The following is a 27,934-nucleotide window of genomic DNA, read 5'->3' as shown; positions in this document are numbered from 1 at the left end:
ATTTGGGTCTAGTTATACCTCTCGCTTCGCTTCTTCCTCTCTGTTCAGACCCGCATACACAGGGATCCCTCCCGACTCGAAGAGCAAGTCAGAGTACAGTACTTTACAGCTGGGTCGTCAACATGACTTCCATCTTTTGAATGGATGTCTTAAAAAAAAAATATGTCTGATTAATAGTCGACTTGCTACGTTTTACGAGGAGGGGAGAGATTGACCAAACTAAGCCAACATTCACTGGGTGCGGCATCGCTTTGCCTCCCACAGGGGTGATCGATCGGGCGCTTCTTCTGTGGTAGCAGTTAGCTAGCAGCCGCAGGAGCTTGTCTGGTGTGACTCCATTCATTCACAGCGGCGGCGAAGATGGTGGACCCGGCGGAATGCACCATCAAAGTGATGTGCCGTTTCAGACCATTGAACAAGTCAGAGGTGGAGAGAGGGGATAAATACATACCCAAGTTTACAGGGGAGGATCAAGTGTCTATCTCGGTGAGTTGGCGTTCAAACACGGCAAACATTGGCCTACGAAAACAGTCCCCGGCCTTTGTAACGTTAGCTAGCTAAGCACTAACTAGCTAGCTAACGTTAGCTTGCAAGGGCACTTTGTTTACCCCTTCTCATAATACCTAGCCATATTGATGTATCACATTCAAATAGCTACAATTTCGCATGAATCTCGAATCGATTCACAACACATGACGCCCGCAACACCCTTGAGCGCCAGCTAACGTTAACTCCGCTAGCTAGCTACTGTTTGTCTTGCTGTCTAATTTGAACTAGCAGCTAACTCGTTAGCTAAAGTAAGTTATGTCCGCGGCCTACTTTTATTCATTGACTGGAATTTGAAGAAGTGTAACTAGCTTAGGAGGGGATGGCCGAACAACTGATTTGGCTATCAATCCTGTATCTCAACTCCCAGCCCTATTTTCGGAGTTGGCTACCTACTTATGATCGCACATATGTGTATGTAACTATCCGTCCCTTGTGCGTTATTGAAATAGTAGCTAGTTACTAACCTTAGCTAACTAGGGATAGCCACGTCGCAGATGCCATCGCCTTTTAATTTTTTTTGTACCTTTTATTTAACTAGGCAAGTCGGTTAACAAATTCTTACTTTCAATAACGGCCTAGGAGCAGTGGGTTAACTGCCTGTTCAGGGGCAAAACGACAGATTTGTACCTTGTCAGCTCGGGGGTTTGAACTTGCAACCTTCGGTTACTAGTCCAACGCTCTAACCACTAAGCTACCCTGCCTCATTGACAGCTGTCATTGTTTTGGGCGTATTGAATGGTTTAACTCTAACTAGGCCCGACAATTTACTACAAATGTAATTTCCCCGTAACTGACTTCAGATACGGTAGCATAGAGCTGGTGCTTTGTTCTGGAATAACAATTTGGGGTGCAATACTAGGATAGAAAAGTTGGAGTCAGGTGATCTCACCTGCTCAGTACACTACCCCACCCCTTCCATGGCCTTGTAAAAAGGAAAATGACAACGACCATAACTGCTGGGACAAACTTTATGGACTTCTAAGTTACAAGAACTTACCACAATAAAAGCCCAAACACTTCCCTCAATTCTGTAGCCCTAATGATGTTCGTTTCATAAATGATAAACCGTTTTTTAACATTTCCCAAAGAGATGTGAGTGAATGGAGGTTGAAAACTGGAGAAAGAAGTCCCAACAACAGTGTCAACTGTACTGTAGAAGCCAAGGGTGTGGCATCTGGTCATAGTGACTGAATACACATTTGTTATGTCATGTGGTTAGGAACAAAACTTTTGGCCTCAAGCATAACATATGATCCACAGCAGCTTAACTTTCTTCATCTTTGAAAGATAAATTGTCAGGCTTATTTATACTAAACTAAGAAATAATATTTTCCTTTTCTTTCCTATCTCTCTGGAAGCGGAAACCATGTGTCTTAATGACACCCTATTCCCTATATAGTGCACTACTTTTGACTGGGGCCATACCCAATATAGAGCATGGGGTGCTGGGCGCAATGTGTCCCACAACATTCCTCCCTATGAGAGAGACAGAGAGAGACTTATGTTGTCATTGGCACATTCTATTTTACAGTGTAACTGGGAACAGTTGAATGGATGGATGAGGGGTGTGGTGTTTTTATGGGGGAGGGATGTCATGTCATTTGAGTAGGCAGTGACTACTGGAAACATTTCTTTGTCCAGATTTCTTTTAATAGAAGCTCACTATGCTTAGTCTACTTCCTAGTACATCCACCCAGACCTCAGGGTATGAGGCCCAAATGGCACACTATTCCCTACTTTTGACTGGGGCTCTGGTCAAAAGTAGGGTTGGACCCACTAGTAGCATTAGCAAGGGTGGACATCCCTGGGAAGGATACATCTTTTGTTGGTGTTGACCAGTCTCTGCCTTTGTGTTCATTTGAATAACATTGGCCTCTTTAACCTTTTGTGAGATGTGCAGCTACTGCCACAGGGTAACCTATAATCCCATTGGCAACCCTAGTGTTACCCATGGCAAGACTACCCAAATACTGTACATCAGTCATGGCCCATAGACTGACCCTGATGTGCTGGAAGATTGGGGTGTGTGTGGCTTGCCTAAAACCTGACATTCCAGCTGTTTCTATCAGTCAGCATCATGCTCATTCTAGTTCAACAACCCTACTCTTCTCTGCTAGGAGTGATGGATTATGCTTTTCAGAGAAGCAGGCACACAGAGACAAATTGGCCAGTTTATAGTCCAGTAATGGAGGACAGCAGGGAGACTGTGGTATAGTATTAGATCCACAATCTAAGAGGTTGGCTGGCTGCAGGCACTGGCAGGAATCAAAACTGTGGAATAAGTTATGGCACCGTATTCCCTACATAGTGCACTACTTATGACCAGAGCCCTGGGGATAGGGTGCCATTTTTGTCGCAGTATTGTACTACTTATGACCAGAGCAATAGGGATAGGGTGCCATTTGGGACACTGACAGGGATAGGGTGCCATTTTTGTCGCAGTATTGTACTACTTATGACCAGAGCAATAGGGATAGGGTGCCATTTGGGACACTGACATATAAAAGCCTGTGTCCGTCTGATGATGAAGTCATTTCCTTTATGGGTTGTTCCATCTCATTTCAGCAAGCCATGACACTCACCATCTCAGATTGTTCTAAAATCATTTTTGTAGTTAGAAATGGATAAGATTAGCATTCCTGCAACATTATTTTGTTGAGTTAGCTTGATTTCTCAGAGATCAAATTGTAACGGATTCCATCCAAATTGCCCATTTTAATGTGTAGGATTAATATAATATTACCTAACAGCTGATTTGTACCATACTTTTTTTTTCTAACAATGAGTAAGACATGAGGTATCCAAATAAATGGTCAAAGCCATGTCCCATCCTACATCCTGTTAGTTCCATGTTCTGACCACTAGACGGTGCTGTTCCTGCTATTAGGTGAACTTTTTTAAAGAATCCGGCACCCGCAATGTTGTTAAAGGGATAGATCACCCAAATTACAAAATTACATTTGTTTCATTAATAACCTCTAAGCTGTTTATGGACAAAGTAGGACAGGAACCCATGATTTGGTTTTGTTTACCCGGCACTGTCTTACAAATCCAATGTGTGGTATCGATATTAGCATTTCCGTGTTTCATATCCACATCCTCTAAGTAATATCATTGAGTTACACAATACATATTTACATACTTTGGATAATTTGGACATGAAGTGTCAAAATGCTAATATAGATACCATTGACTTGCATTGGATTTGTGCCACAAATGCTAAAAAGTTAACATTTAAAATGGTGGACAACAAAATCAAATCATGGATTGCTGACATAAGGAAACCAACATGTCATTTGGGTGAACTATCCTTTTAACATGGGGGGGATCATACTTAAGGAAATTATCATACTTAAGTAAAGATAACTTAATAGAAAATGACCCCAAAAATTGTCAGACTCCAGTCACCCAAGTCACAGACTGTTCTCCCTGTTACAGCACAGCAAGCAGTACCAGAGCGCCAAGTCCAGGACCAAAAGGCTCCTTAACAGCTTCTACCCCCAAGCCATAAAACAGACTACTGAGCAATTAATCAATTGGCCACCCAGACTATTTACATTGATTCCCCCTCCCCCCACTGTAGCTCTGCCTGAAGCTCAGTATAATTGATATGCTTTTTGTTCTACTTCTTTGGAAGTACTTCTTCTTTAGAATGGCTCTGTTTGGTGCCAGCCCAGGAGAATCAAGTAAAATCAAGTCAGTGTCCCAAATGGCATCCTATTCCTTATGTAGTGCATTATGGGCCCTGGTCAAAAGTAGCACACTGCATACAGAATAGGGTGCCATTTGGGACACCACCAAGGCTTCCTAATAGAATGGTGCAACCCATCACTACTACCATATAAGCCTAGTCCTTGGCTGGCATTTTGGTGGTGCTCACAGGCACATAGTCAAAGTGATCATTCTGAATGAGGACACCCCACGTCGGTGTCAAGGCAGCAGAACCATAGATAAAGACTATTTTGTCAGTGCTCAGTTATACACAGTCCATAGCAGCACAACACAAAGGCTGCGTCCCGATTCTCCACCCTTCTCCTGAAGTGTGCCCCTGCACACGTTCCGTCATGGATTTAAAAGCATTGGATTGGTTCAAGCATTGGCTGGAGAGAGTTTCCACCATTGTTATTCCATGTGAGAAAGTGTACAAGTGCACGGAACTGTAGTGGATAATTTAGTCCTACTCAGACTAGTCTCAGACTAGACGTAACATAGTAAATGTAAATCCGGGTCACTCAAATTAGGATGATATGTTACATTTGGTATGGTTACATCAAACAGAAGGTTACTTAAGGCAAAAACAAAAGTACGGCTGCTGGCTCGGGGTGGACATATAATGTGAACGTCTAGCAACCCAAAGGTTGCTTGTACGAATCTCATCACGAACAACTTTAGCATTTTAGCTACTTTGCAACTACTTAGCATTTTGGCTAACCCCTTAACCAAACTCATAACCTTAACACCTAGAGCTAGCTAATGTTAGCGTTAGCCACCTAGCCAATGTTAGCAACAACAAATTGGAATTTGTAACATATAGTTTGCAAATTCGTGACACTGTACGTTTTAGAACATTTGTAACATATTGTACAAATTTCCATTTGTTTTATATAATATGAGATGGAGTGTCTCGGATTTATACAGAATAATACGAAGTGCTCGGAGACCACGTTGCTGCTCTAACACAATCACTCTCACACAGCGATACAGTATGAATGTCAGCAGCACACAACTTTTCATCAAAAATAACCTTACAGGTTGTTTCCATTTATGCTGGCAGATAGCCTATGAACATAATGTTACCCACAAGGAAAGCTTCTGTAGGTTTTAATTCCCAAACTGTTTTAGCTACTGCACTGTAGTTTGAGTATTCCATTTTATTTTCCCATACTCTTTAATGACTTTCATTTGGCCAAGGAAAGTAGACATTTTCTCTTTCAATGCACAGTTTTTTAAAGTAGGCTAACTCAATTAAAACATTTGTTCTCCGAACAAGGTAAAGTAGGCTTCTAGAGGTCCCGCCTATACAATGATAGAGGGAACGCTGTGTCATCCTAAAGAACTCCCTCTGATGTACACTGTAATGATTGATATTGGCTGCTGCTGTCAAATGAAGAGCCTGAAGTGCCCTGCTGATCAGTTGCCAGTCAGTAAAGCAGAGTCACAGAGGGAGGATGCTGATGTTTCTTAGCTGTCTCTGGCCCTTAGTCACACTGAGAAGGGGAAAGGCCAGGGCTACATCCCAAATGGCACCTTATTCCCTATATAGTGCACTACTTTAGACCAGGTCCCATCCATTGCGCTGTATAAGGAATAGGCTGCCATTTGGGACTCAGCCTTGGTCTAGTGTGCAGTGGATCTCTTTACAAAGCACTCCATTAGTGGACACAAACCTAATTTTGAAAAGGCTGTGTTTGGACTGAGTTGGTCTGGTGGTGAATACCGTATACTGTGGTGTTTCTCTTTGACCTGCTGGGACGGCTAATGTAATCTCTTGTGCCTGTTTTGAATACCTGTCTACCGGTATTTCAATTGTTGGTTGATTTGTTCAGTACAGAATAATGGTCATTGGTCAGATATATATATATATATATATGCCTGTGTAGTAGGCCTATACAATATACACACCTTGTATAACAGGTTAGGAGGCTATATCAGTAGACCTATGCTACCACAGAAAATAGGCCTCAAGTAAATGTCAACATTAGAACAAGTTTCTGTTTGGACATTTTCCCTCGTCACTTTTCTTGTCATTCTTGTCATTCTTGCCATTCTTGTACAAATATACTCTAGGTATCCTTTGTTGCTGATTCACTTTTACCTATTGTCCTACAGGGTAAACCGTTCATGTTTGACCGAGTGTTCGGGTCCAATACGACACAGGAGCAGATGTACAAAGCCTCTGCTCAAAAGATAGTTAAAGGTAAGGAAGGATGGATACAGTGTGTCTTCAGGTAGCTAGCTCTGGTGCTGTGCTATAGCAGTGTGAACCTTTTGGCAGTTTTAAAGTGATGCTTTTAATACGTTCTCCATGTATTTTCTCCCTGTACACAGATGTGCTTGATGGCTACAATGGGACTATATTTGCCTTTGGACAGACATCTTCTGGAAAAACGCACACCATGGAGGTGAGTGAAAGGCCTATACAATACATGCGTAATGCGTTTGGTCAAAGGTCAAATGCTTTCAACCAGCGTTGGGGTCAATTCCATTTCAATTCAGTCACATCAGGAAGACAACACATTTCAATTCCACATTTTTTCTCATAGAAGGGCCTTAAGTAATATTGGAATTGGAATTTAAGTGTACTTCCTGATATGACGGTATTGAAACGGAATTGACTCCAACCCTGCTTTCAACTGTTCTATGATTGACGGGAACCTGTCTGTGTCCTGTAAAGGGTAGCCTCCATGACCCGGATGGTATGGGGATCATCCCCAGAATAGTCCAGGACATCTTCAACTACATCTACTCCATGGATGAGAACCTAGAGTTCCATATCAAGGTATGGAGCACTTCAACCACACAGCTGGCCTCAAGTGCTTCTATTGCGAATTGGACATTTCTAATAAACCTATGACCGAGTACATTCTGCCCGTCCGTCCCTCACTGGGCGCTGATTAGCTAGTTATTCCATATCGGCTACATAATACTAATAAAAAAAGACTGCACAGCAGGATTCTTTCTAATCAGAGGTTTCTCTGTTGCAGGTTTCATATTTTGAGATTTACCTGGACAGGATCAAGGACCTACTGGATGGTATGTACTGTGTGTTGTGGCACAGCAGGCATCCTCATTTGACCATTCTGGAGATATACAGTGCCTTCAGAAAGTATTCATACCCCTTTGACTTATTCCATATTTTGTTGTCTTACAGCCTGAATTCTAAATGGATTTAAATCGATTTGACATACAGAAATGTATTCACACCCATAAGTCAATACTTGTTTATCAGCTTTGCACATCTGGATTTGTGTATTTTCTCCTATTCTTCTTTGCAGATTTCCTTAAGCTCTGTTACGTTATATAGGAAGCGGTGGTGAACAGAAATCTTCAAGTGTTTCCACAGATTTTCAATGGGATTCAAGTCTGGGCTTTAGCTGGGCAGTTCAAGGGCTTTCACATTTTTGTTCTGAAGCCGTTTCAGCGTTGCTTTGGTTGTATGCTTGGGGTCATTGTCCTGTTGGAACTTAAATATTCACCCCCAGTTTAAGGTCGTTTGCACTCCGAAGCAGGTTCCCATTAGGTATTTGCCTGTATTTGGCACCGCTCACTGTTTGCTTTATCCTTACCATTCTTCTCATCCCTGCCGCTGAAAAGCATCCCCATAGCATGATGCTGACATTGCTATGCTTCACGGTAAGAATTGTGTTAGATTGGTGATGAGCTGTGCCTGGATTTCTCATTTGAGGCCGAAAAGTAATTGTTTTTCTCTCATTAGACCACAGAATCCTTTGCTTTATGATCTCTCACATGCCTTTTTGCAAACTCCAGGCATGCTGTCTTGCCTTTTTCTCAGGAGTGGCTTCCGTCTGGCCACTCCCATAAAGCCCAGATTGGTGAAGTGCTGTAGAGACTGTTTTCCTTCTGGCAGGTTCTCCTGGATTAGCCAAGGAACTCTGTAGTTCTGACAGTTTGGTCGGATGGCCAGCTCTAGGCATAGTATGGGTAGTTACATCTTTTTTTCAGTTTACCAATGATGGTCTATCAAACGTTCAACACTGTAGAACTTGTTTTATACCTTTTCCCAGATATACGCCTCCTAAATGATATCTCTGAGGTCTTCAGACGGTTCCTTTAACTTCATGGTATAGTTTCTGCTCTGACATGAACTGTCAACTGTGAGACCTTATCTAGATGGTTGTCTCTTTCTAAATCATGTCCAAACAATTTAATTTGGCCACAGGTGGACTCCAATCAAATTGTAGCGAAATCTCAAGGATGACCAAAGGAAATCGGGTTGCACTTGACCTAGGGCTGTGGCGGTCATGACATTTTGTCAGACAGTTATTGTCATGCAAAAGTCTGCCGATCTCGAGGTAATTGACCGTTATTTAACATAGACACGTTTAGTATCTCCGGGGCTCCACGCAATCAAGCTAAATGCTAGCCGGTGATGCGCACCTTTGGAACTTCGACATAAAAACATATTTAAAAAAGTCTAAAACAATTGAATATACACAATCACAATAAACCCATTATTTATTTTAGTCAGGTCTAAAGAAACATTATGATATGAAGAAAATGTATTTCAGAAGAAGATATGTTATCTAGCTATGCTCCATGCCATTGGCTGTAGGCTTGTTCATTTAGCTGACCAGATGTGCCATTATTTAATATTATATGATTTTATAGTGAGAAGAATATAATTGAACTTAGCTGAATAAAATGTGACAGATATTTTTTCCATTCCGGAGCCAGTGCGCTATGTTGAATGTAAAACACTAGATTTAGAGATATTTGGCAACTTTAGTTGTGAATGATAAACCATAGAATGTCTTAGAAATCAAAACATATATGGGCTGCATGATGTGACTATAGGCAATCTCATTTTTTAAAATGTGTTTTTATTTAATATTTAAAACATACAATATACTCGCAGTGAAGCCTCTAAACAACTACATCACATTAATCATCTAACAGACTTGCATCCAAAGCAACACACAGGAGCAACCAGGGTCAAGGTTTACGTGTGTGTGTATGTTCACGTGTGCATTTGAATGAGAGTGTGTGTGTATATGTATGTGTACGAACACCTGCACGGCATCAGCCTCAGACATACCGGCATTAAATGTAACGTCACTGCCCCTCAGTGTCATTTAAACTGACTCTTTATGTTTTATTTGTATTTTATTTGTATTTTTTAAAACTTTAATCTTTGACTGTCATTCTATCCCCCGCCCAGCATCTCCACTCCCACTTGTCTCCAATTCCACATCCCAACCCTCAGCTTCCCTCAGCCCATCCCTCAGCCCATCCCACCCACCCTCTTCGGATTTCTTCACCATATATCTTTCAACTATGCTGTGATGTTTAACATACAATTTCAATCTTTCAAATAAAAAAAAATCAACAGATTGCGAGTTGAATATATATATATATATATACTTTTACTAAGAGTATTAGTAATTGACTGACCCAGTCTCTCCAGATCTACTACTATTTATTTATTTACCCCCTTTTCTACCCAATTTCGCGGTATCCAATTGGTAGTAAGTCTTGTCTCATCGCTGCAACTCCCGTACGGACTTGGGAGAGGCGAAGTTCGAGAGCCGTGTCACCCCCCGAAACCCAACCAAGCCGCACTGCTTCTTGATACAATAGCCAGCCGCACCAATGTGTCGGAGGAAACACCGTACACCTGGCGACCGTGTCAGCATGCACTGTTAACCCACTGTTCCCCGGGCGCGGAAGACATGTCGATTAAGGCAGCTCCCGCACCTCTCTGATACAGAGTGGTTGGATTAATGCGGAAGACACATTTCTGTTGAATATATTCAGATGGCCAACTGACTAGGTATCCCCCCCTTTCTGCTGGAAAACCGTTATTTCACTCCACACACAAACCACTGTTTGAGGAGCATGCTCTCACTGCGCGACCAGTGATATTCCGCCCAAACTCTGTATGCCCATTATCTACTCCCCCGGAGCCAGATGAACTCGTGGATACCATTTGTATGTCCCTGTGTCCAATATGAAGGAAGTTGGAGGTTGTTTTGCGAGTCAATGTTAACTAGCATTAGTACAATAGTGGGAGTTTATGCTAGCAGATACCCATAGACTTCGTCATTGCGCTAGCTAGCAATTGCGCTAGTTAGCAACTTCCTTCAAACTGCACACAGAAACATACAAATGGTATCCATGAGTTCATCGGACTCTGCAGAAGTAGATTTTTATCACATTTTTTATTTAACCTTTATTTAACTAGTCAAGTCGGTTAAGAACAAATTCATATTTTACAATGACGGCCTACCCCGGCCAAACCCTCCCCTAACACGGACGACACTGGGCCAATGGGACTCCTGATCATGGCCGGTTGTGATACAGCCCGGCATCGAACAAGGGTCTGTAGTGATGCCTCTAGCACTGAGATGCAGTGACTTAGACCGCTGCGCCATTCGGGAGCAAGTAGATAAAGGGCCTCCGATGCCAAGTATCCCTTTAAATGCAGGCGCTTGCCTGTTGATGATTCCTTGTTACAACGTTGATCAACAACCTGAAATAACTGCAATAATAAAATCTTTTTTTCCTTTTTTTTTCCCCCTCTCTGCAGTAACAAAGAACAACCTGTCTGTACATGAGGATAAGAACAGGGTGCCCTATGTCAAGGTGAGTCACAGGTCAAGTGAACCAAACCATCTATCTAATCTATCTACCATCTAATGGTACCATAGATTCATGAAGGTTTGGTCAGGGGGATAAATCGATGAGACAGTTCAGTAGATGAAGAGAATGATGGATTGCCTATAGATCAATTGGAAGAATGGTTGTGGGTCACATGGCACCCAATTCCCTTTGTAGTGCACTACTTTTGATATATGGGTGCTGGTCAGAAGTAGTGCACTATAGGGAATAGGGTGCTATTTCGGTTGCGTTGTTTGGAGAAAGTTAAAGGACTTACAATACCGATTTAACTTCCGGATTGTCCGCGACTTTAATGCCAATGTTAACAAAAAATGTATCCATAATCGCCTCTTTGTCTATGAACGTCTACCATGTCAAATTAGTTGTTCCTTGGTGTGTCCCTAGGGGTGTACGGAGCGCTTTGTGTGCAGCCCCGACGAGGTCATGGATACTATTGACGAGGGCAAATCCAACCGGCACGTTGCCGTCACAAGTGAGTCAGTCCAACACAGTCCCTGCTGCTTCTCATGGGTTCATCATCCTCCTCAATGGATCTCCTGATCAACCAAGACAATCTCACACAGCAGTGCCAGGCTATGTCCTAAATGGCACCCTATTCCCTTGATTGTGACTACTTTTGACCAGGGCCCATAAGGGGATAGGGTACCATTTGGGATGTAAAATATAGGGTGCCATTTGGGATGCAATTACGCATCCATTACATAACTAGGGCCGGGAGTTTTTCTGACCAGGAACCAGGAAAAACTGTAGACCCTAGTTATGAATAAATATTGCTGTTGGCATTAGATTTGTGTGTTAACGTGTGTGTGTTCCAGACATGAACGAGCACAGCTCCAGAAGTCATAGTATCTTCCAGATCAATGTGAAGCAGGAAAACACTGCTACAGAGCAGAAACTCAGCGGCAAGCTCTACCTTGTCGATTTGGCCGGGAGTGAAAAAGTACGTCTCCATCTTATTTTTCTCTCTGTGCCTTCCTTCCTCTGTGCCTGTGTTCCGATCATTCACCCATTTTCCGAAGTGTGTTTTTGCATAGATTTTACAATGGCTGTAACTCACTCCAGTCTGGTTACGTCAGTCCTATGCTTTTAAATGCATGACGGTGAGATTGCATGGTCACACTTGTGGAAAATCAGGACGTAGTTGATAATCGTTGGCTTATGCTATGTTCGACCTCTGGCATTTTCTTTCTTGAGTGGATGGTTAGGGTTCCGGAACACACATACAAATAATTTGTGGACTACAAATTGACAACAAGAAGCCCAAACAGATATAATACTTGGCTGAAACATAATCCTTTCAAACCTTGCTTACATTTCATATACAGTCTATCTCTCTATTATGCGTGGGAATACTTTGGAACAGATTTCCAATCACTCGGCTGATTTGCAGGCATTTATACAGTCCTATGTCCAACAATAAACATTAAATACAACTTTTTTTTCAATTTGTGGGGCTAAATAAAATTGCCCCGCGGGCTTCCAGTTGGGCTACCCTGGCCATAAACTTTTCTTTCTCTCGGTCTACTTTTCCTCTTTCCTCCCTTTTCTTATCTCCAATCTTAGTGTTCAAGTTCATCACATTCACTTTTGCGCAACACCTGCTTTCTCCTACTGTCGCTGTACTGTACATATAGCCTAACACGCTGCTATTGATTTGAGCATTTGGTCACAATTAACTAACTAGCCGACCACATCGAAGGCCATGGATCAAGATCCTGTCCATGGGGTGTACTTGTACGTCAAGCTGCAGAAATAGGTGATGGGCTTCTGCCCTATAGGCTGTTCTGGCTTGGACAAGGCCACGTACTTGTACCACCACATCTTGGATCGCCTCGAGTGTTCAGCACATCTGTTACTCATTACTCGCACGACAACAGCAGTAATCTGTTTATTATTAATCTGATGATAATCCACAGGATGGCATTAAGATCAAGCAAAGCCATTAACATGCTTTGTGGCCCTCTTTCATAATCAGTTTTTGTTACATCAATGTTTGTTGTGGTCTCCTGTATTTTCTTTGTTAAGACCAGTGTGTTTTGGCAGCATTATCTACCTTAATCAGATATGGGCTGTGAAGCAAAATGGCACCGTATCCCCTACATAGTGCACATGGCACCCTCAGTGCTTCCCCTAGGATTTGTGGGGTACCTTTTTTTAGTAGGACTGTGAGAAGGTCACTTCTGGGGACTTTTTAAAAGCACATCATACTCAAATGCTTGAAAATGTAATTATGTTGACACCATCTGAAATGTAATTTGATGGTAGCTGCTGCACTGTAGGGAGATGAGGAGCAAGTGGTGGCTGTACGCTCGTGGCTCTTATTTGCGCCACTGCTCACTCATTTTGCAACAAATATACTTTTTAATTTGTCACTCTGACCTTAAAGGGATAGTGTGAGATTTTGGATTTTTTTCTTCTTACCCAGAGTCAGATGAACTCATGGATGCCATTTATTTTAGGTGGCAGGAAGCGTTGGGCCAGTAAAGGTCGCTGGTTCGAATCCCTGAGCCAACTAGTTGAAAACTCTGCCTGTGTCCTTGAGCAAGGCACTCATCCCTAATTTGTCCATTAAGTCACACTGGGTAAGAGCGTCTGTTAAATGACTGAAATGCAAATGTCAAAATGTTATGTCTGCATGTAGTTTCGGAAGCCATTGCTAACTAGCATTAGCACAATGAATGGAAGTCTATGGGAACAGCTAGCATGCTAACTGTTCACATAGACTTCCATTCATTGCACTTACGCTAGTTAACAATTGTCCTAACGCTAAGTAGCAACTTTATTTAAACTGCATGCAGACTACCAATTTGTATCCATGAGTTATTCTGACTTGGGTAGAAAAGGGGTTTAATTACAAAAATTGTGCGCTAAAAGCACATCTGGAAGAAATATTTAAAGGGGCCGTGCAGTTAAACCTGACTTCCGTTTAAAAAATAATAATAAATGCATTTAAATTATATTTCCACACAGGTCAAAGTAACACTGAAAATGATAATGCCCTTTGTGTAAAAGCTGTTTGAAAAGAAATACTGGAATTTCAGCTTGTTCAGGTTGAATAAACCTTTGTCCCACCTCATGAGGTCACAATGTGAAAGGATTTATGATACCCAGACATACAGTCATTGGTCTAAGGGGGTGGCTCAACACATCCTATTAGCCAATCAGGGCTGGGAATGTAAATATCTTCAAACTTGTTTCCTAACACCCACACGATCAAACTGAGCATTTCAAGGGCCGAAGGAGGCTCAGGGAAATAAATTGTGAAAAATATATTTTGGATTTATTTTCATTAAATAAAAAATGATTTGTTAGATATAGTGATTTAAACATACAATTATGATGACTGCATGATGGATTTAAAAAAAAGTTTTTTTGAGTGACGGCAGGTGCTGCTGCTAAATGAATATAGGGGACACACTGGCACCCTTTTCCCTATTAATTATATATATCTATAGATATATCTCTTGTGTACCACTAAATCGGGAATAGGATGCCATTTAGGACGCAACCATGTTTATCTTAGAATTTTCTGATCTAATATGAACTCAAGTGATCCGCTCTTGTACTAGTGTTGTCATGAGGGTGGATTGTGTGGTGTGGTGGATTGTGATCTCCTAAATTTGTGTGTGTGTAGGTGGGTAAAACTGGAGCGGAGGGTGCGGTGCTGGAAGAAGCTAAAAACATCAACAAGTCCCTGTCTGCACTGGGCAACGTCATCTCTGCTCTGGCTGAAGGCTCGGTGAGATGACCGTGACTCTTCACTCGGCTCCCTTGGTGCTGGGGAGAATGATTGCGTCCCAAATGGCACCCTATCCCTTACGTAGTGTACTTCTTTTGAAAAGTTGTGCAGTATATAGGGAGTAGGGTGCCATTTGGGACTCAGATGTCAACAAACAGCTGTTTTAGCAGTAGGGGAGGAGATGGAGTACATATTGGATGAGGACATTTTGGAATAGGGTGGTGGGGTAAATATGCACGTGTCAAGCACGAAAGCACCATACCAATCTTGCCGTAAGTCAAAGCTGCTGCACTTATAAAATGTACGTTTTCAGTACATGAGCCAATGAGTTGGCTAGATGGCACACACAGATCTGGGACCAGGCTTTAATGTATTACCCTCCAGGAGAAAGCGATTAGTATTGTAGATTGACTGTGAAGCTCATGTCGCTCTCCCCCCTCCTCTCTCCAGACCTATGTCCCATACAGAGACAGTAAGATGACCCGTATCCTGCAGGACTCTCTGGGTGGTAACTGTAGGACCACCATGGTCATCTGTGCCTCACCTTCTGCCTACAACGAGGCTGAGACCAAGTCCACACTGATGTTCGGACAGAGGTACGCTCTCAGCCCCTGGACTGTATATTTTATTTGGTTACTGTACCCCCAATAACATTTTAATCTCTCCGGACTACCCCCTCTATACAACTGATCATTAGGCCTATGTTCTCCGGCCATGGCTAGAAGGCATCCAGCTTTTGTCAAATTAACCCATTACACCTCTTTGTTTAGGATGATTAATGTAGCAGGTTTGGAGAATTAGGTTAGGGTTAGCTAAAATGCAAAAAAAAACTTTTTTGACATTAATATGACAAAAGCTGGATACCATCTTGCCATGACCATGTTCTTCCAAAGCACCCTGGTGTGGATTGGACAGGTACCCCCATGTATACTAGTAACTGAGTTGAGAAACAATGCTGTAAATCTGTAAATGACCCAGAATCAATAGTGTTAAAGTCAGTCAGTGGACGGAAGTGTTATAAATGTCAATTGAATGAAGGTACCACAGAATTAAATAGAATTATTGGTTCTCTATGCTTAGTATGATGTTAGCAATGGCATGAATGCACTGCTATATGCTTTGAGTGGTCGGAAGTGGTTGACTTGTCAAACGCACTCCCACTCTGAAAGGTAACCGTTGTGTTACCTCAGAGCAAAGACCATTAAGAACACAGTGTGTCTGAACGTGGAGCTGACGGCAGAACAGTGGAAGAAGAAGTATGAAAGAGAAAAGGCGAAGAACACGACCTTGAGGAGCACCGTCACCTGGCTGGAGAACGAACTCAACCGATGGAGAAACGGTGAGAGAAAAATAAGTAGTTATTCAATTGATTATATCATGAATAGGTTTGAACAGGGTTGTGTTCATTAGTGCACTGCACACCGTAGCAACATTTTTGCAACGGAAATCACGTTTAGAGTTGTAATAACACATAGGACCCAGAAAATGGTTTGCCTGTTGAGTAGATACTACAGAAGCTGTCTTTCTTCTCAAACCAGGGCCTAAAATGTACTTTAAGGTCCACCAGCCACTGTGGCAAATAGAGTTTTAAAAAATCTACCAGCCACTCAGATATCTTTTAGCAGCCCAAATATTTTTTTGCCATAATTACAATAAAACGCAATTAAAATAAACAGATTATGCTTTGTAATGTTTCTAAAACATGACATGTATTTTTAAGAAGTAATGTGGTATATTGCTACATTTTATTACCTTTTTCGGGACCCTAGTCTTTTAATCAAAATATCAGATGAGAAAAAATGTTTAACTGCCCCTTTAAGGGGGGGGGGTAACTGTGGTAACAGGGCCACTTGAGTCCTAAAGTTGAAAAACAACCAAACTTGTGGACAAAACGATTCGCATATGTGCTCATTATTAACTTTGTACTTTTTACTTGCGAATGTAATGGTTGTATTGTAGAGCACTGCAAATTCACCACCCGCAAACATGACTGGTAAAATAGATATTCTTACGCACCAATACCTAAATCTACCCGCATTTGGCAGGTGTTAATTTTACGCCCAGTCTGTAACCCTGTGTCGTCTCCCTCCATGGCTGCATCCCTCCCCCTCTCCCTTCATCCCTCCATCCCTCTGTCCTGCCTCCTGTAGGTGAGAGTGTGCCGGTGGAGGAGCAGTTTGACAAGGAGAAGGCTAATGCTGAGGTCCAGGCTCTAGACAACGTGGTGAATAATGAAAAGATGACCCCCTCGCCCAGCATCCCAGGGGTTAAACTGACTGACGCAGAGAAAGAGAAGTGCGAGGCTGAGCTGTCTAAACTCTACAAGCAGCTGGATGATAAGGTAAGGGAGCAGAGCATCACACTGCAACACTAGGGTGGCATAAAGATTTCAATGACGTAGTCATTTAAAATATGTTTTACTGACGATATAGGTTTTCCTTGATAACACTTTGGTCTCAAACACCCCTCCTTTCTCTCTCTCCCCCCTCCTTTCTCTCTCTCCCCCCTCCTTTATCTCTCACTCTTCTCTCTCACTCCAACAGGATGATGAGATCAACCAGCAGAGCCAGCTGGCAGAGAAACTGAAGCAGCAGATGCTGGACCAGGAGGAGGTGAACCCCTCCCCTATTTTGCACCCCCCCGTGCATTTACTGCCCCCTGCCAGGCCATTCTGTTAACTAGGCCATCAATCTGCCTGTATAGGCTCATCGGGGCCCAGAGATGGGGTCAAGCTGTTAGCTGACTGTTAACCCAGACACAGCTGGGTTAAAGAGGCACCTCTCTGCCTGCTGCTCATCCTGGGGAGAATCTGACATCCTTAAGCATGAAACACAATGAGAATCTCACTACCGATAGACTGCCGATATGTACTTATCACAGTGGGAGGCCCTCCCTTCTCTTGCCTGAACAGAAGTGGTACCTGCTGCATGTTGACCCGGTAGCGATGAACCTACCGATTTTTACTTGTAGAACCGCAATGCTTGTCAGTTCGCAACATCTTGTCTTTGACCAAACCAATGAGCACAAACCCCCATAAAGCAAAGTACACAGATGCAATGCACAAAATGCTAAGTACTTCCTCCAAACTAGCTAACCACTGTAGCTAGTATTGACATAATTAAATCACAATGGATTAGCTAGTTTCCATGAAACAGCTGCCTGTTAGTGTAGTGTCCTTAGCTTGCTAGCTTTGTACAAAGTAGCAACATTAGCACAGATAGCTTGGAATCTAGACCAATGCGCATGGATAAAGCTACTGCCACCTTCTGGTTTGGAGTATTTTAACAAGGCTGAGTGGCTGATGACTTCCAAGGTCTTTGCGGTGTGAACACGAGATTGACTGCCGACACTCAAACGTTTAACAATCCTACGATGTTTCTGAGCTTTAACACTCTCAACTCAGCCTTCAGTACACTGGATTTTAATTACAGATGAATGTTCAGAATGAGTAGGGATTTAATTGTCACCCGCAGGCCTGGGTTGTGTTCAGTAGGGCACATAGCATAATGTTCTGCAACAGAAAGCATACATCCATCTTATTGGCCAAGTTAATTCCTATTGGACAAGTTAATACCTCCCACCTACGGTATCTGTTTCAAAATGTTTTCTCCCTACTGAAAACTCTGTTCCTTCTCCAGCTTCTGGCCTCGTCACGTCGTGACCACGACAACCTGCAGGTGGAGCTGAACCGTCTGCAGTCTGAAAATGAGGCGTCCAAGGAGGAGGTGAAAGAGGTGCTTCAGGCCCTGGAGGAGCTGGCTGTTAACTACGACCAGAAGAGTCAGGAGGTGGAAAACAAGACCAAGGAGTTTGAGGCTCTCAGTGAGGAGCTCAACCAGAAATCGGTTGGTTTTATTTTAAGTTAGACGTTACACAATGTTACGGGGAAAAAATGAATGAAAATATGTTATGAACTGAACAGGAAATTCTAGGAATTTAAAGATTAATCAATTAACAATCAGGGTTAAAGGTACAATGTCATTGATTAGCTCGTCCACCCAGCTAGTGTCCCAGGTCAGCTGTTGAATCATTAAGTCCCTGATTAGAATAAAATAACAAAAGCCATAAGTGTTTTGGCCCTCCAGGCATGGAGTTGAATACTGTGTAGGAGTTCACTGCATTGTGAACAAAGTTGGTTGGCATTTTGTGAAATCAACCTGTCCTGTTTGTCCTCCTCAGAGTATCCTGGTGTCCATTGACTCTGAGCTGCAGAAGCTGAAGGAGATGACCAACCACCAGAAGAAGAGGGTAACTGAGATGATGTCATCGCTGCTCAAAGACCTGGTAGAGATAGGCATCGCCGTGGGCAGCAACGACATCAAGGTACACATCATTCAGTGCCACACCAGCCAGTCATGGAATGGAAGCCCAGGATTAGGATACTTTTGGGAGGGGGAGCCTGTGTGGCTCTTATGTACCATTTAACCTCATCGCAAACCATACCTAACCTCATCCCAAACTTACGGAACCTCCTCCTAAGCTATGCATTAGTTAAACTGTCTGATGCATGACTTTTGCACGGTGACATTTGAGTCTAACATTTGTGCCTTTCCTCGCCTTCTCCCCCTTTCTCCCCCTCCCAGCAACATGAGGGCAGTGGTCTGATAGACGAGGAGTTTACGGTGGCTCGTCTGTACATCAGTAAGATGAAGTCGGAGGTGAAGACCATGGTAAAACGCAGCAAACAGCTGGAGAGCACCCAGGCTGAGAGCAACCAGAAGATGGACGAGAACGAGAAGGAGCTGGCCGCCTGTCAGCTACGCATCTCCCAGGTAACCATCGTTGACGTCACCTGGAACAGAGGGCTCGGGGAGTGTGTCACTGGGTGGCTGTCACTCAAATTAAATTCTAATCACGTCTATTTCAATTCATTGAATGAAAAGCAATGAGTAAAATTTGGATTGGGAATGTGATTACAGCTTACCTCCTGAATTCACTGAATTAAATGGAATCGACCCCAACCCTGGTTCCATTTATTGCTACCTTTTTACTTCCTCTCGTTGTCTCTTCAAGCACGAGGCTAAGATCAAGTCCCTGACGGAGTACCTTCAGAACGTGGAGCAGAAGAAGAGACAGCTGGAGGAGAACGTAGACTCTCTGAACGAGGAGCTGGTCAAGATCAGCACTCAGGGTGACTACAACTTTTACATTTAATTAATTTTTTTATTCGTCCTTTATTCAAATAGGAAGATCCCTCTTAACCGAGGAAGACCTGTCCCCAAGATGGCACATCACACATTCGTTATTGAACTGTGTATTTTTATATATTCTTTTTACAAACCGGACGGAGATATTTAGCTAGAGGTTGACACCCAGCTTTTCAACAGCAGGGCTTGACATTCAGGTAAATTTGCTAGTGGCACACCCGGGTCAGTGCCAACTGAAAGCTACTGTGCCGGGGTCAAGATCTGACAGGAAAACGAATGATTTGTTCATAATTTTAGGTGATTTTATCTTCCAGGTGATTTTCTTTCATTTCTGGACTGAGCAAGTAGCCTATACAGGGTTCATACAGACATTTAGTATGTCAAATTCAAGGACTTTCAAGGAATTTTTCAAGTACTTCATTGTAATTTTCAATGACCTACATTTTATATTTAATTGTTGTAATAGCTTATAGAAAAAAAGAAAATGATGCAGAAAAAAAGTATGCGTTACCACTAAGAATAATACTTTCTTTAATAGGCCTATCCAATGGCATTCTGCATTGACATTCACATTATTTTGACATGCTAAAATATGTCAGAATGTGGGCATTGCCTTACTAAATAGACAGCATGCTCCCGACACAAACGTTCTAATGAAGCCTGTCCATGTGGTAGATAGTCACTCGCCATTTGAGATGTTGTTTCATCATGTTTTCAAATGAAAGCGACCAAAAAAACGTGTTCCTTTTATAATAGAACGCTTTGTATGGAAAACCAAGTCGAATGTTGGCTTTAATGTCATCTTGCTCATAATAACCGCAACAGGTCAGCGCGACACCCTTCAATAGAAATGGCGGGAAACAAAGGAAAGCTGCTACAAATTGCCGTTTCGAGCCCTGAAATGAAATCACAGAATAATTATACTGAACAAAAATACAAACGCAACATGGAACAATTTCAACGGTTTTGCTGAGTTACAGTCAATTTAAGGAAATCAGTACATGTAAAAAAATAAATTTAAAAAAGTGTGTTTATTTGGCCCTAATCTATGGTTTCACATGACTGGGCAGAGGCACAACCATGGGTGGGCCTGGGAGCGCGTAGGCACACACACTGGGGAGCCAGACGGCCAAACAGAATAGTTTTTTTCCCCACAAAAGGGATTACAGACAGAACTACTCCTCAGTTTCATCAACTATCAAGGTGGCTGGTCTCAGATGATTCCACAGGTGAAAAAGCCGGACGTGAAAGTTCTGGCCTGGCGTAGGTACATGTGGTTGTGAGGCCGGTTGAACGTACTGCCAAATTCTCTAAAACAATGTTGGAGGAGGCTTATGGTAGAGAAATTAACATTTAAATTATCTGGCAACAGTTCTGTTGGCTATTCCTGCAGTCAGCATGTCAATTGCACACTCCCTCAACACTTGAGACATCTGTCAATTGCACGCTCCCTCAACACTTGAGACATCTGTGGCATTGTGCTGTGACAACTGCACATTTTAGAGTGGCCTTTTAAAAATTGTCCCCAGCACAAGGTGCACCTGTGTAATGATCATGCTTTTAATCCGCTTTTGATATGTCACACCTGTCAGGTGGATGGATTATCTTGGTAAAGGAGAAATGCTCGCTACCAGGGATGTAAACAAATTTGCGCACAATTTAAGACATAAGCTTCTTGTGCATTTGTAACATTTCTGGGATTTTTTAAAAATTTCAGCTCATGGAACATGGCACCAACACTTTACATGTTGCGTTTTATATTTTTGTTTAGTATATATTGGAGCTGCAGAACTTCTAAATCGGCTACCATAACTTCAATGTCTTTTTCAAGGACCAAATAGCCTAGAGAAAATGTCAGATTTTCAAGGTAGGCTATTCCAAGATGACTAAATTGCTCATCGCAAATATTCAACCAATATTTTGAACTTTTTAAATACCTGGCTTGCGTTCTTGCCTTAGTATTTACTGGTATATATCATAACTTTGAACATCTTTCCTGCACCCTACCACTGTCGGGTCTTCGGTGAGCTGCTCCACACAACAACCAGCTGTTTGAGAGCTGCACACTCTCTGCCCGACAGATTATAGGCTATGTGTGTGCAGTGCCCTTGTGATAAATATTTGGAATAGCAAACAGCTTTGGGAATCCATCTGTTTTTGAATACATTTTATAGCTTAGATTATAGATGGCATTATTACAATATTTTTTTTTCACTAGCTTGATCGGACTACGGACAGGGAAGATCAACTAGCCCGGGGGGTTTCCCCAAACCTTCCCGGGCAAGCGGGCTGCCCTGTATGTCGAGCCCTGAACAGTATATCACTATCTAGTGGTGAAATTATTGCTGACACACATCTACTTTTCTCCCCTAACAGAGAAAGTCCAGGCTATGGAGAAGGAGAACGAGGTCCAAACTGCCACTGAAGTAAAGGTATGTCCAACAGTGGATTTTTCCTGACAGGCTATTCTTTCCTCACTTGATAACTGGTTATCCATATTATTCTAACTTTTTTTGTTTGTAATCAGTTGCATTTGTCTACAAGATTCTCCATGATTGTATATTTGATTCCTGTATGGGATAAATATACCAAATATATATCTTTAGTCAAAAGTTGACTGCTATGAAAGTCCCGGTAGATAAGTGTCTGGTAAAAAAGACTATTATATTGTGTTGATACTTAGTTGTAATATATTTGTTGGTCACTACCTGTGTCTGTTCCTAGGAGGCAGTTGAGCATCAGATCCAGTCTCACCGTGAGGCCCATCAGAAACAGATCAGCAGCCTGAGAGACGAGCTGGACAGCAAGGAGAAACTCATCACTGAGCTGCAGGAGTAAGGGAACACGCGCACATTAAATCCTTGAGGCCCATTGGACACATGGAACAAATGTTATTTTCTAGTTAGATTCTGTCTCACTATGTCTGTATCTGTCTCTCTCCAGTCTGAACCAAGAGATCGTGCTGGAGCAGAAGCGCCTGAGGGTGGAACACGAGAAGCTCAAGTCCACCGACCAGGAGAAGAGCCGCAAGCTGCACGAGCTCACGTGCGTAAACACCCATCCGGTTGCCATCGTACACACACAATCAATATTCACACACTATCATTTGTCCTTAGCTGATTTCGCTGCATAAATGAGAAGAAATAAATGACTGTCTGCAGCCATATGAACAACGGTGACGTGGCAATGGGGAGTCACCGATCTGGTTGTGTGTGTGTTACAGGGTGATGCAGGACAGGAGAGAGCAGGCCAGACAAGACTTGAAGGGACTGGAGGAGACTGTGGCTAAGGAGCTCCAGACACTACACAATCTCAGAAAGCTGTTTGTTCAGGACCTGGCTACCAGAGTCAAGAAGGTAAAGCACACTGAGTTTGCTTTTTACAAGCGAGAGATGCACCACCCCCCTCCCCTCATATTAGCATTTTTAGAAAGACCTAGAAGGAACCATATGAATCAGTTACTTTATCAGCCCTGTGTAATGAACAACATTCACATAATATTGCCCTTACATTGCACAGCACCATCATCACCGGGAGAGTGCGGGATCCACGTTCAAATCCAATTTGATGTTGCATGCGCCGAATGCAGCAGGTGTAGACTTTCCCGTTAAATAAAACTGTTCCCTTCTAACCCTGGCCTGTTACCCTGTTGAATGTTTAATGAACCTCCGCACCAAACAAAAGAGGGAGGCTTTGGTAACTAGGTCAGCCTGAAGTTCTCTTCTTCAAAGGTGAAGATTTAAATAAGATGCTGTCTCTGTGTCCCAAATGGCGCCCTATTCTCTTTTATAGTGGACTGCTTTTGACCAGGGCTCATAGGCTCCAAGGTAGTGCGCTATATAGGGAATAGGGTGCCATTCGGGACGCATCTGCTATGCTGCTGTGATTCAGAGACTATTATGAGGTTCTTCACCAACCCTCGGGCTTCAGGCTCTAGCTGGCTCACATAGATAAGATGGAGAGGAGAGAACGCATGACCCTGGATCACATTAATAAGTTAGATTAAAAGTCCTATTTATCAGCTCTGAGTCACAAATGTGATATTTGTGGTATTTGTGATGGTACCAACATTCCGACCTTGAAAGTCTATGGGTCAGTGAAAGGCATATTAATGTGGTATATTAATGTACTGCTTCCCAGTGCTCATTTCAAACTCTGAACTTGTGGCTTTATTGGTGCCTTTCACAGAAAATTGAGAAGTGTGTGTCTCATAAATGATAAATAAATGGAGAGTGAATGATACATGTGCTGTAAAACAAAATGTTCAGTAATGTATGTTTTCTGCAGAGTGCTGAGATGGACTCTGATGATACAGGGGGCAGTGCTGCTCAGAAACAGAAGATATCATTTCTGGAGAACAACCTGGAACAGCTTACAAAAGTCCACAAACAGGTAAACAAACACATACATCTGATGTTATGAGTTCTTCCATGGCAGAGAAGTATCCTGCTATGACTGAATGGTATGGTTCACTGAAGTCAGTAAGCAGGTACAGACCACAAAATTAGAATGAGTAGAATGCACATCCCCATTCATTTCAATGATGCCGGAATGAGTTCTATGCCTGTTCATTCTGTGGCACAGATCAGAGCCCTTTATTGTAATGGAAGGCTTTGTTACAGACATGCCAAATTACTCCAAGATACAAGTACTCTTCTGTCAACACAAATGTTTGTCACACGTCAAAAAGATACCAAGGACAACTGCAATGTGACTGAAAGAAAGAACAAATGAATTAGTGAGTGAAACCTGTATGTTTGGTCCCTGTCTATTTCACTCACTCACTACACCCCCCCCCTCCAGCTGGTGCGTGACAATGCCGACCTGCGCTGTGAGCTTCCTAAACTGGAGAAGCGCCTGCGTGCTACAGCTGAGCGGGTCAAGGCCCTGGAGTCTGCCCTGAAGGAGGCCAAAGAGAACGCTGCACGTGACCGCAAACGTTACCAGCTGGAGGTGGACCGCATCAAGGAGGCCGTCAGGGCTAAGAACATGGCCAGGAGGGGCCACTCGGCTCAGATTGGTGAGGAGCGAGCACACACACAGGCATAAACACATGTATTCATACACACACAGTCATTCATATTCACACACACTGATTTTAAAAGTTTAACGCTCATTTTTTCCCCCCCCCGGAGAGATCTGTCCTTTGTTCTATAAATACACTTACATTACAGTTTGGTCTTTTCACTACTAAATAGTGATGCCAATAGTGTTCCTTTGATGGTATGTAAACTTTGCTGTGCCTCTGTCCTCCCCAGCCAAACCTATCCGGCCTGGCCAGCCTCCTGTGGCATCCCCCACCCACCCCAACGTCAACCGGACTGGGCTCTTCAACAACCAGCCCACCTCCATCAGAGGAGGAGGGGCCACGCAATGAAGGAACGAGAAGTAAGTCGAGGCCTCTGAAGACTTTACTGAGCCAGTTCGCTTGGGTAGAAAATATTTTGAAACTGAGGCACTACCTGAATTTGTCCAATAAGAACACAGATACTCGTTTTCCGTTGCTAACAGATTTACTACTGAACACGGCCCTGTTTTTTTTATAGACCAGCCAAAGCTTAAACAAGTCTTGCTTTTCCTCCACTCATTTTGTCTTCTGTCTCTCTTTGTCCTTCAGTTGCTGAAGAAGATAAACATATTCACAGTCATACTAAGATGCAAAGATCACCCACAGGAGCTGGCATTCCACTACACAGAACTTGTCACATGACATGGGACGATTCTTCCAGTATCAACGTTTATAATCTATATGAAATAGACACAGGCTGTACAGTTATTTTTCCTGATCCTTTTTGTTTGAATGAAATTGATTTCCTTACAAAACAAAAGACAAAGATCAAACAATAGAATAAAAGTGCGATCTTGGCGCCTGGCGACATGAACAACATGTAACTAATAACGCGTACTCGTAGCTCTTCCATTTTATCTGTCGCACAGCAGTGTGTCCCATTAATGTCCTAAAAGGTTTTAGTCTGCACTTTGCCACGTTGAATGTATGTTGTCGCAGGTTCTCCCCCAAAAAATATAAGATATTTTTTTTTTAAAGACAAAAGTTTGGAAAATCTGCTGAGAAGCATCCTAGCCTGATTATCCATGTACAGTATATCATCAAATTAACCCTGCTGTCTAGCTTAAAATATGCTTTATCAAAGGTATACAAATACACTACTGTCCTCTATTGTACAGTTAGATTGAGCACTGACATTTTTACTTTCTCTTTGACGTTTGTTTCTTACGGGGCTAAAATGCTGTAGTAGAACACATCTTCCGGACCATGCACTTGTGATTGACAGAAAATGACTCCCAAATGGCACCCCGTTCTCTTTCTAATGCACTCCAAGAGCTTGGTCAAAAGTAGTGCACTAAATGGGGAATAGGGTGCCATTTGAGATGAATCCTGTTGGATAGGACAACTGTGAGGCGAATGGCAAAAAGTGAGATTTTTTTTCACATTGGAAAATGAAGCTGCTTCAGTGTCACACCTATCTAAGTCCAAGCTATTCAGTCCATGTTAACATACTGTATGATGACATTTTATAATGGTTGAACTGCAATGTTCCCTATCAATGTATATCAATACCAGCACATGCAAGTGCTTCGTATCCCCTTTGATAAAATTGAAGAAATGCAACACGTCTTGTCCTAGTGATGTCAATGTTATCACTGAAGAGAAAAGTACCGTCAGTGGAAAGATTACTTCTCGGACCACAAAAAGATTGTTCTAGATGCTTGACTGTCCTGATGAATTTGTCAAGTATATGATGTGTCACTATGCCAGCGTATCCCTCTACTTCGCCTATCATAAGGACATGTTAGATAATGCTCTATATCGAAGATGACGTTTAAACAAATGTTCTCTGGCAAAAATATAGAAATGGGTTTTTATTTAACTTTTTTTCCTCCCTTTCCTTGGTTAGTGTGTCGTAGTTTGTGTGAGAACTTGTATGAGCCCCTCACTTTAGCCCAATCATGAGTTTCATAGTGTCTTGTTTCTGTGCCTACTGCCTGTGTAGTTGTGTGGTTTGGGCATACATTTGAGTGATTCTGTTTTTCCTCTCTGTATTCAACTTTTTTCATCGGTGTCTGAATCTGTCCTCAAAATTCTTCAGCAGCCCAACTTTTTCATTTTATGACTCTGCACATCTGCCTCTTGTATGCAGGGGTTTGCTTGGGGGACTGGTGAATTGGGATCTGCGTCAACACTCACATGCCCAAACTAGCCAATGCATTGCTTCATTCTAAGTAACCTTGTCTCCTTCTAATTGTGTCTAGTTAACAAGATTACATTCTAAGTGGGATGCTAATGTGGATGTAGGAACGGAGCCTGTCTTGTCCACGCAGTCACCAATCTTCATAACACCATCCTCCCCTAGCTACAGTCCATAGATGGCATCTGAGTTATTTATTGGTGTGTAGGCAGGCTGGATGCTTTAGACACTGCCATTTTTTTTAACGACCTAAATTGTTGTTTTTTTGTTTACCGTTATTGATTTTACTATTTTGTATCCTCCATTGCTTAGAAAATGAAATGATCCAAAACATTGTCCTTCCTTCCCAATACTGTGTAAAACTGAAGCATCTGCGATGACTGTCTGGTATAGCCCAGTGCTGTACAGACCTGACTATAGTGAGTGCAATATGGATCAGTTATTGTGAAGAAGGTTTAAGGTGAGGGAGTGGGACCTGCATTATAAAAAAGTAAAACAAAGTAAAACTAACGAATCAGTCTCCTGACTTTTGGTTTGTCATGTGTGATATTTAAAGTTGAAATTTAGCCCGAAGCACTTTTTGAAATGTATCTTGGATTACAACTCTTTAAGTGTCATAACTACCTGCCATAAAGGACCGCTCAAATACCGATTCTGCAAAAGAAAAAACAAATAAGCGAAGCATAACCGGAGTTGTTCTGTCTTTGGTTTGTAAACTAATAATCAAATGATTGTCTGAACTTGTGGTCTGGCCAGGTTACGATGGTCGGCACTGTCTGTATGATGCAAATTGTGTGTATATTTTATATATAACCCTAGGGAGATCAATGCATTGCAGTGTTCTGCACATCGTTATCCTCAAGTGCTTTCTGTAGCCTTGGTTCCCAAGATTTTACCCTAGAGTTGAAACCAATAAAGTCTCAAAGAGAGAA

At 42.4% G+C, this 27,934-nt stretch overlaps 1 protein-coding gene across 1 annotated transcript; it reads left to right on the top strand.

The window, feature by feature from the left end:
- LOC112215605 (kinesin-1 heavy chain-like) lies at positions 1-27,934 on the top strand. The gene is made up of 25 exons (XM_042299134.1): positions 1-486; positions 6,379-6,466; positions 6,598-6,671; positions 6,944-7,048; positions 7,254-7,302; positions 10,817-10,872; positions 11,293-11,380; positions 11,724-11,848; positions 14,543-14,647; positions 15,098-15,243; positions 15,838-15,986; positions 16,798-16,988; positions 17,191-17,259; positions 18,286-18,492; positions 18,827-18,970; positions 19,231-19,419; positions 19,661-19,778; positions 22,171-22,226; positions 22,519-22,628; positions 22,738-22,839; positions 23,018-23,150; positions 24,082-24,186; positions 24,598-24,814; positions 25,053-25,182; positions 25,412-27,934. Exons 1-24 carry the CDS (start codon positions 361-363, stop codon positions 25,169-25,171), a joined length of 2,871 nt encoding a protein of 956 aa, XP_042155068.1. The 5' UTR covers positions 1-360; the 3' UTR covers positions 25,172-25,182; positions 25,412-27,934.

The sequence above is a fragment of the Oncorhynchus tshawytscha genome, linkage group LG16 (genome assembly GCF_018296145.1).
Source record: "Oncorhynchus tshawytscha isolate Ot180627B linkage group LG16, Otsh_v2.0, whole genome shotgun sequence".
Taxonomy (NCBI): domain Eukaryota; kingdom Metazoa; phylum Chordata; class Actinopteri; order Salmoniformes; family Salmonidae; genus Oncorhynchus; species Oncorhynchus tshawytscha.
The sequence above is the reverse complement of the archived record's forward strand: the minus strand, read 5'-3'. Positions and strand labels throughout refer to the sequence as shown.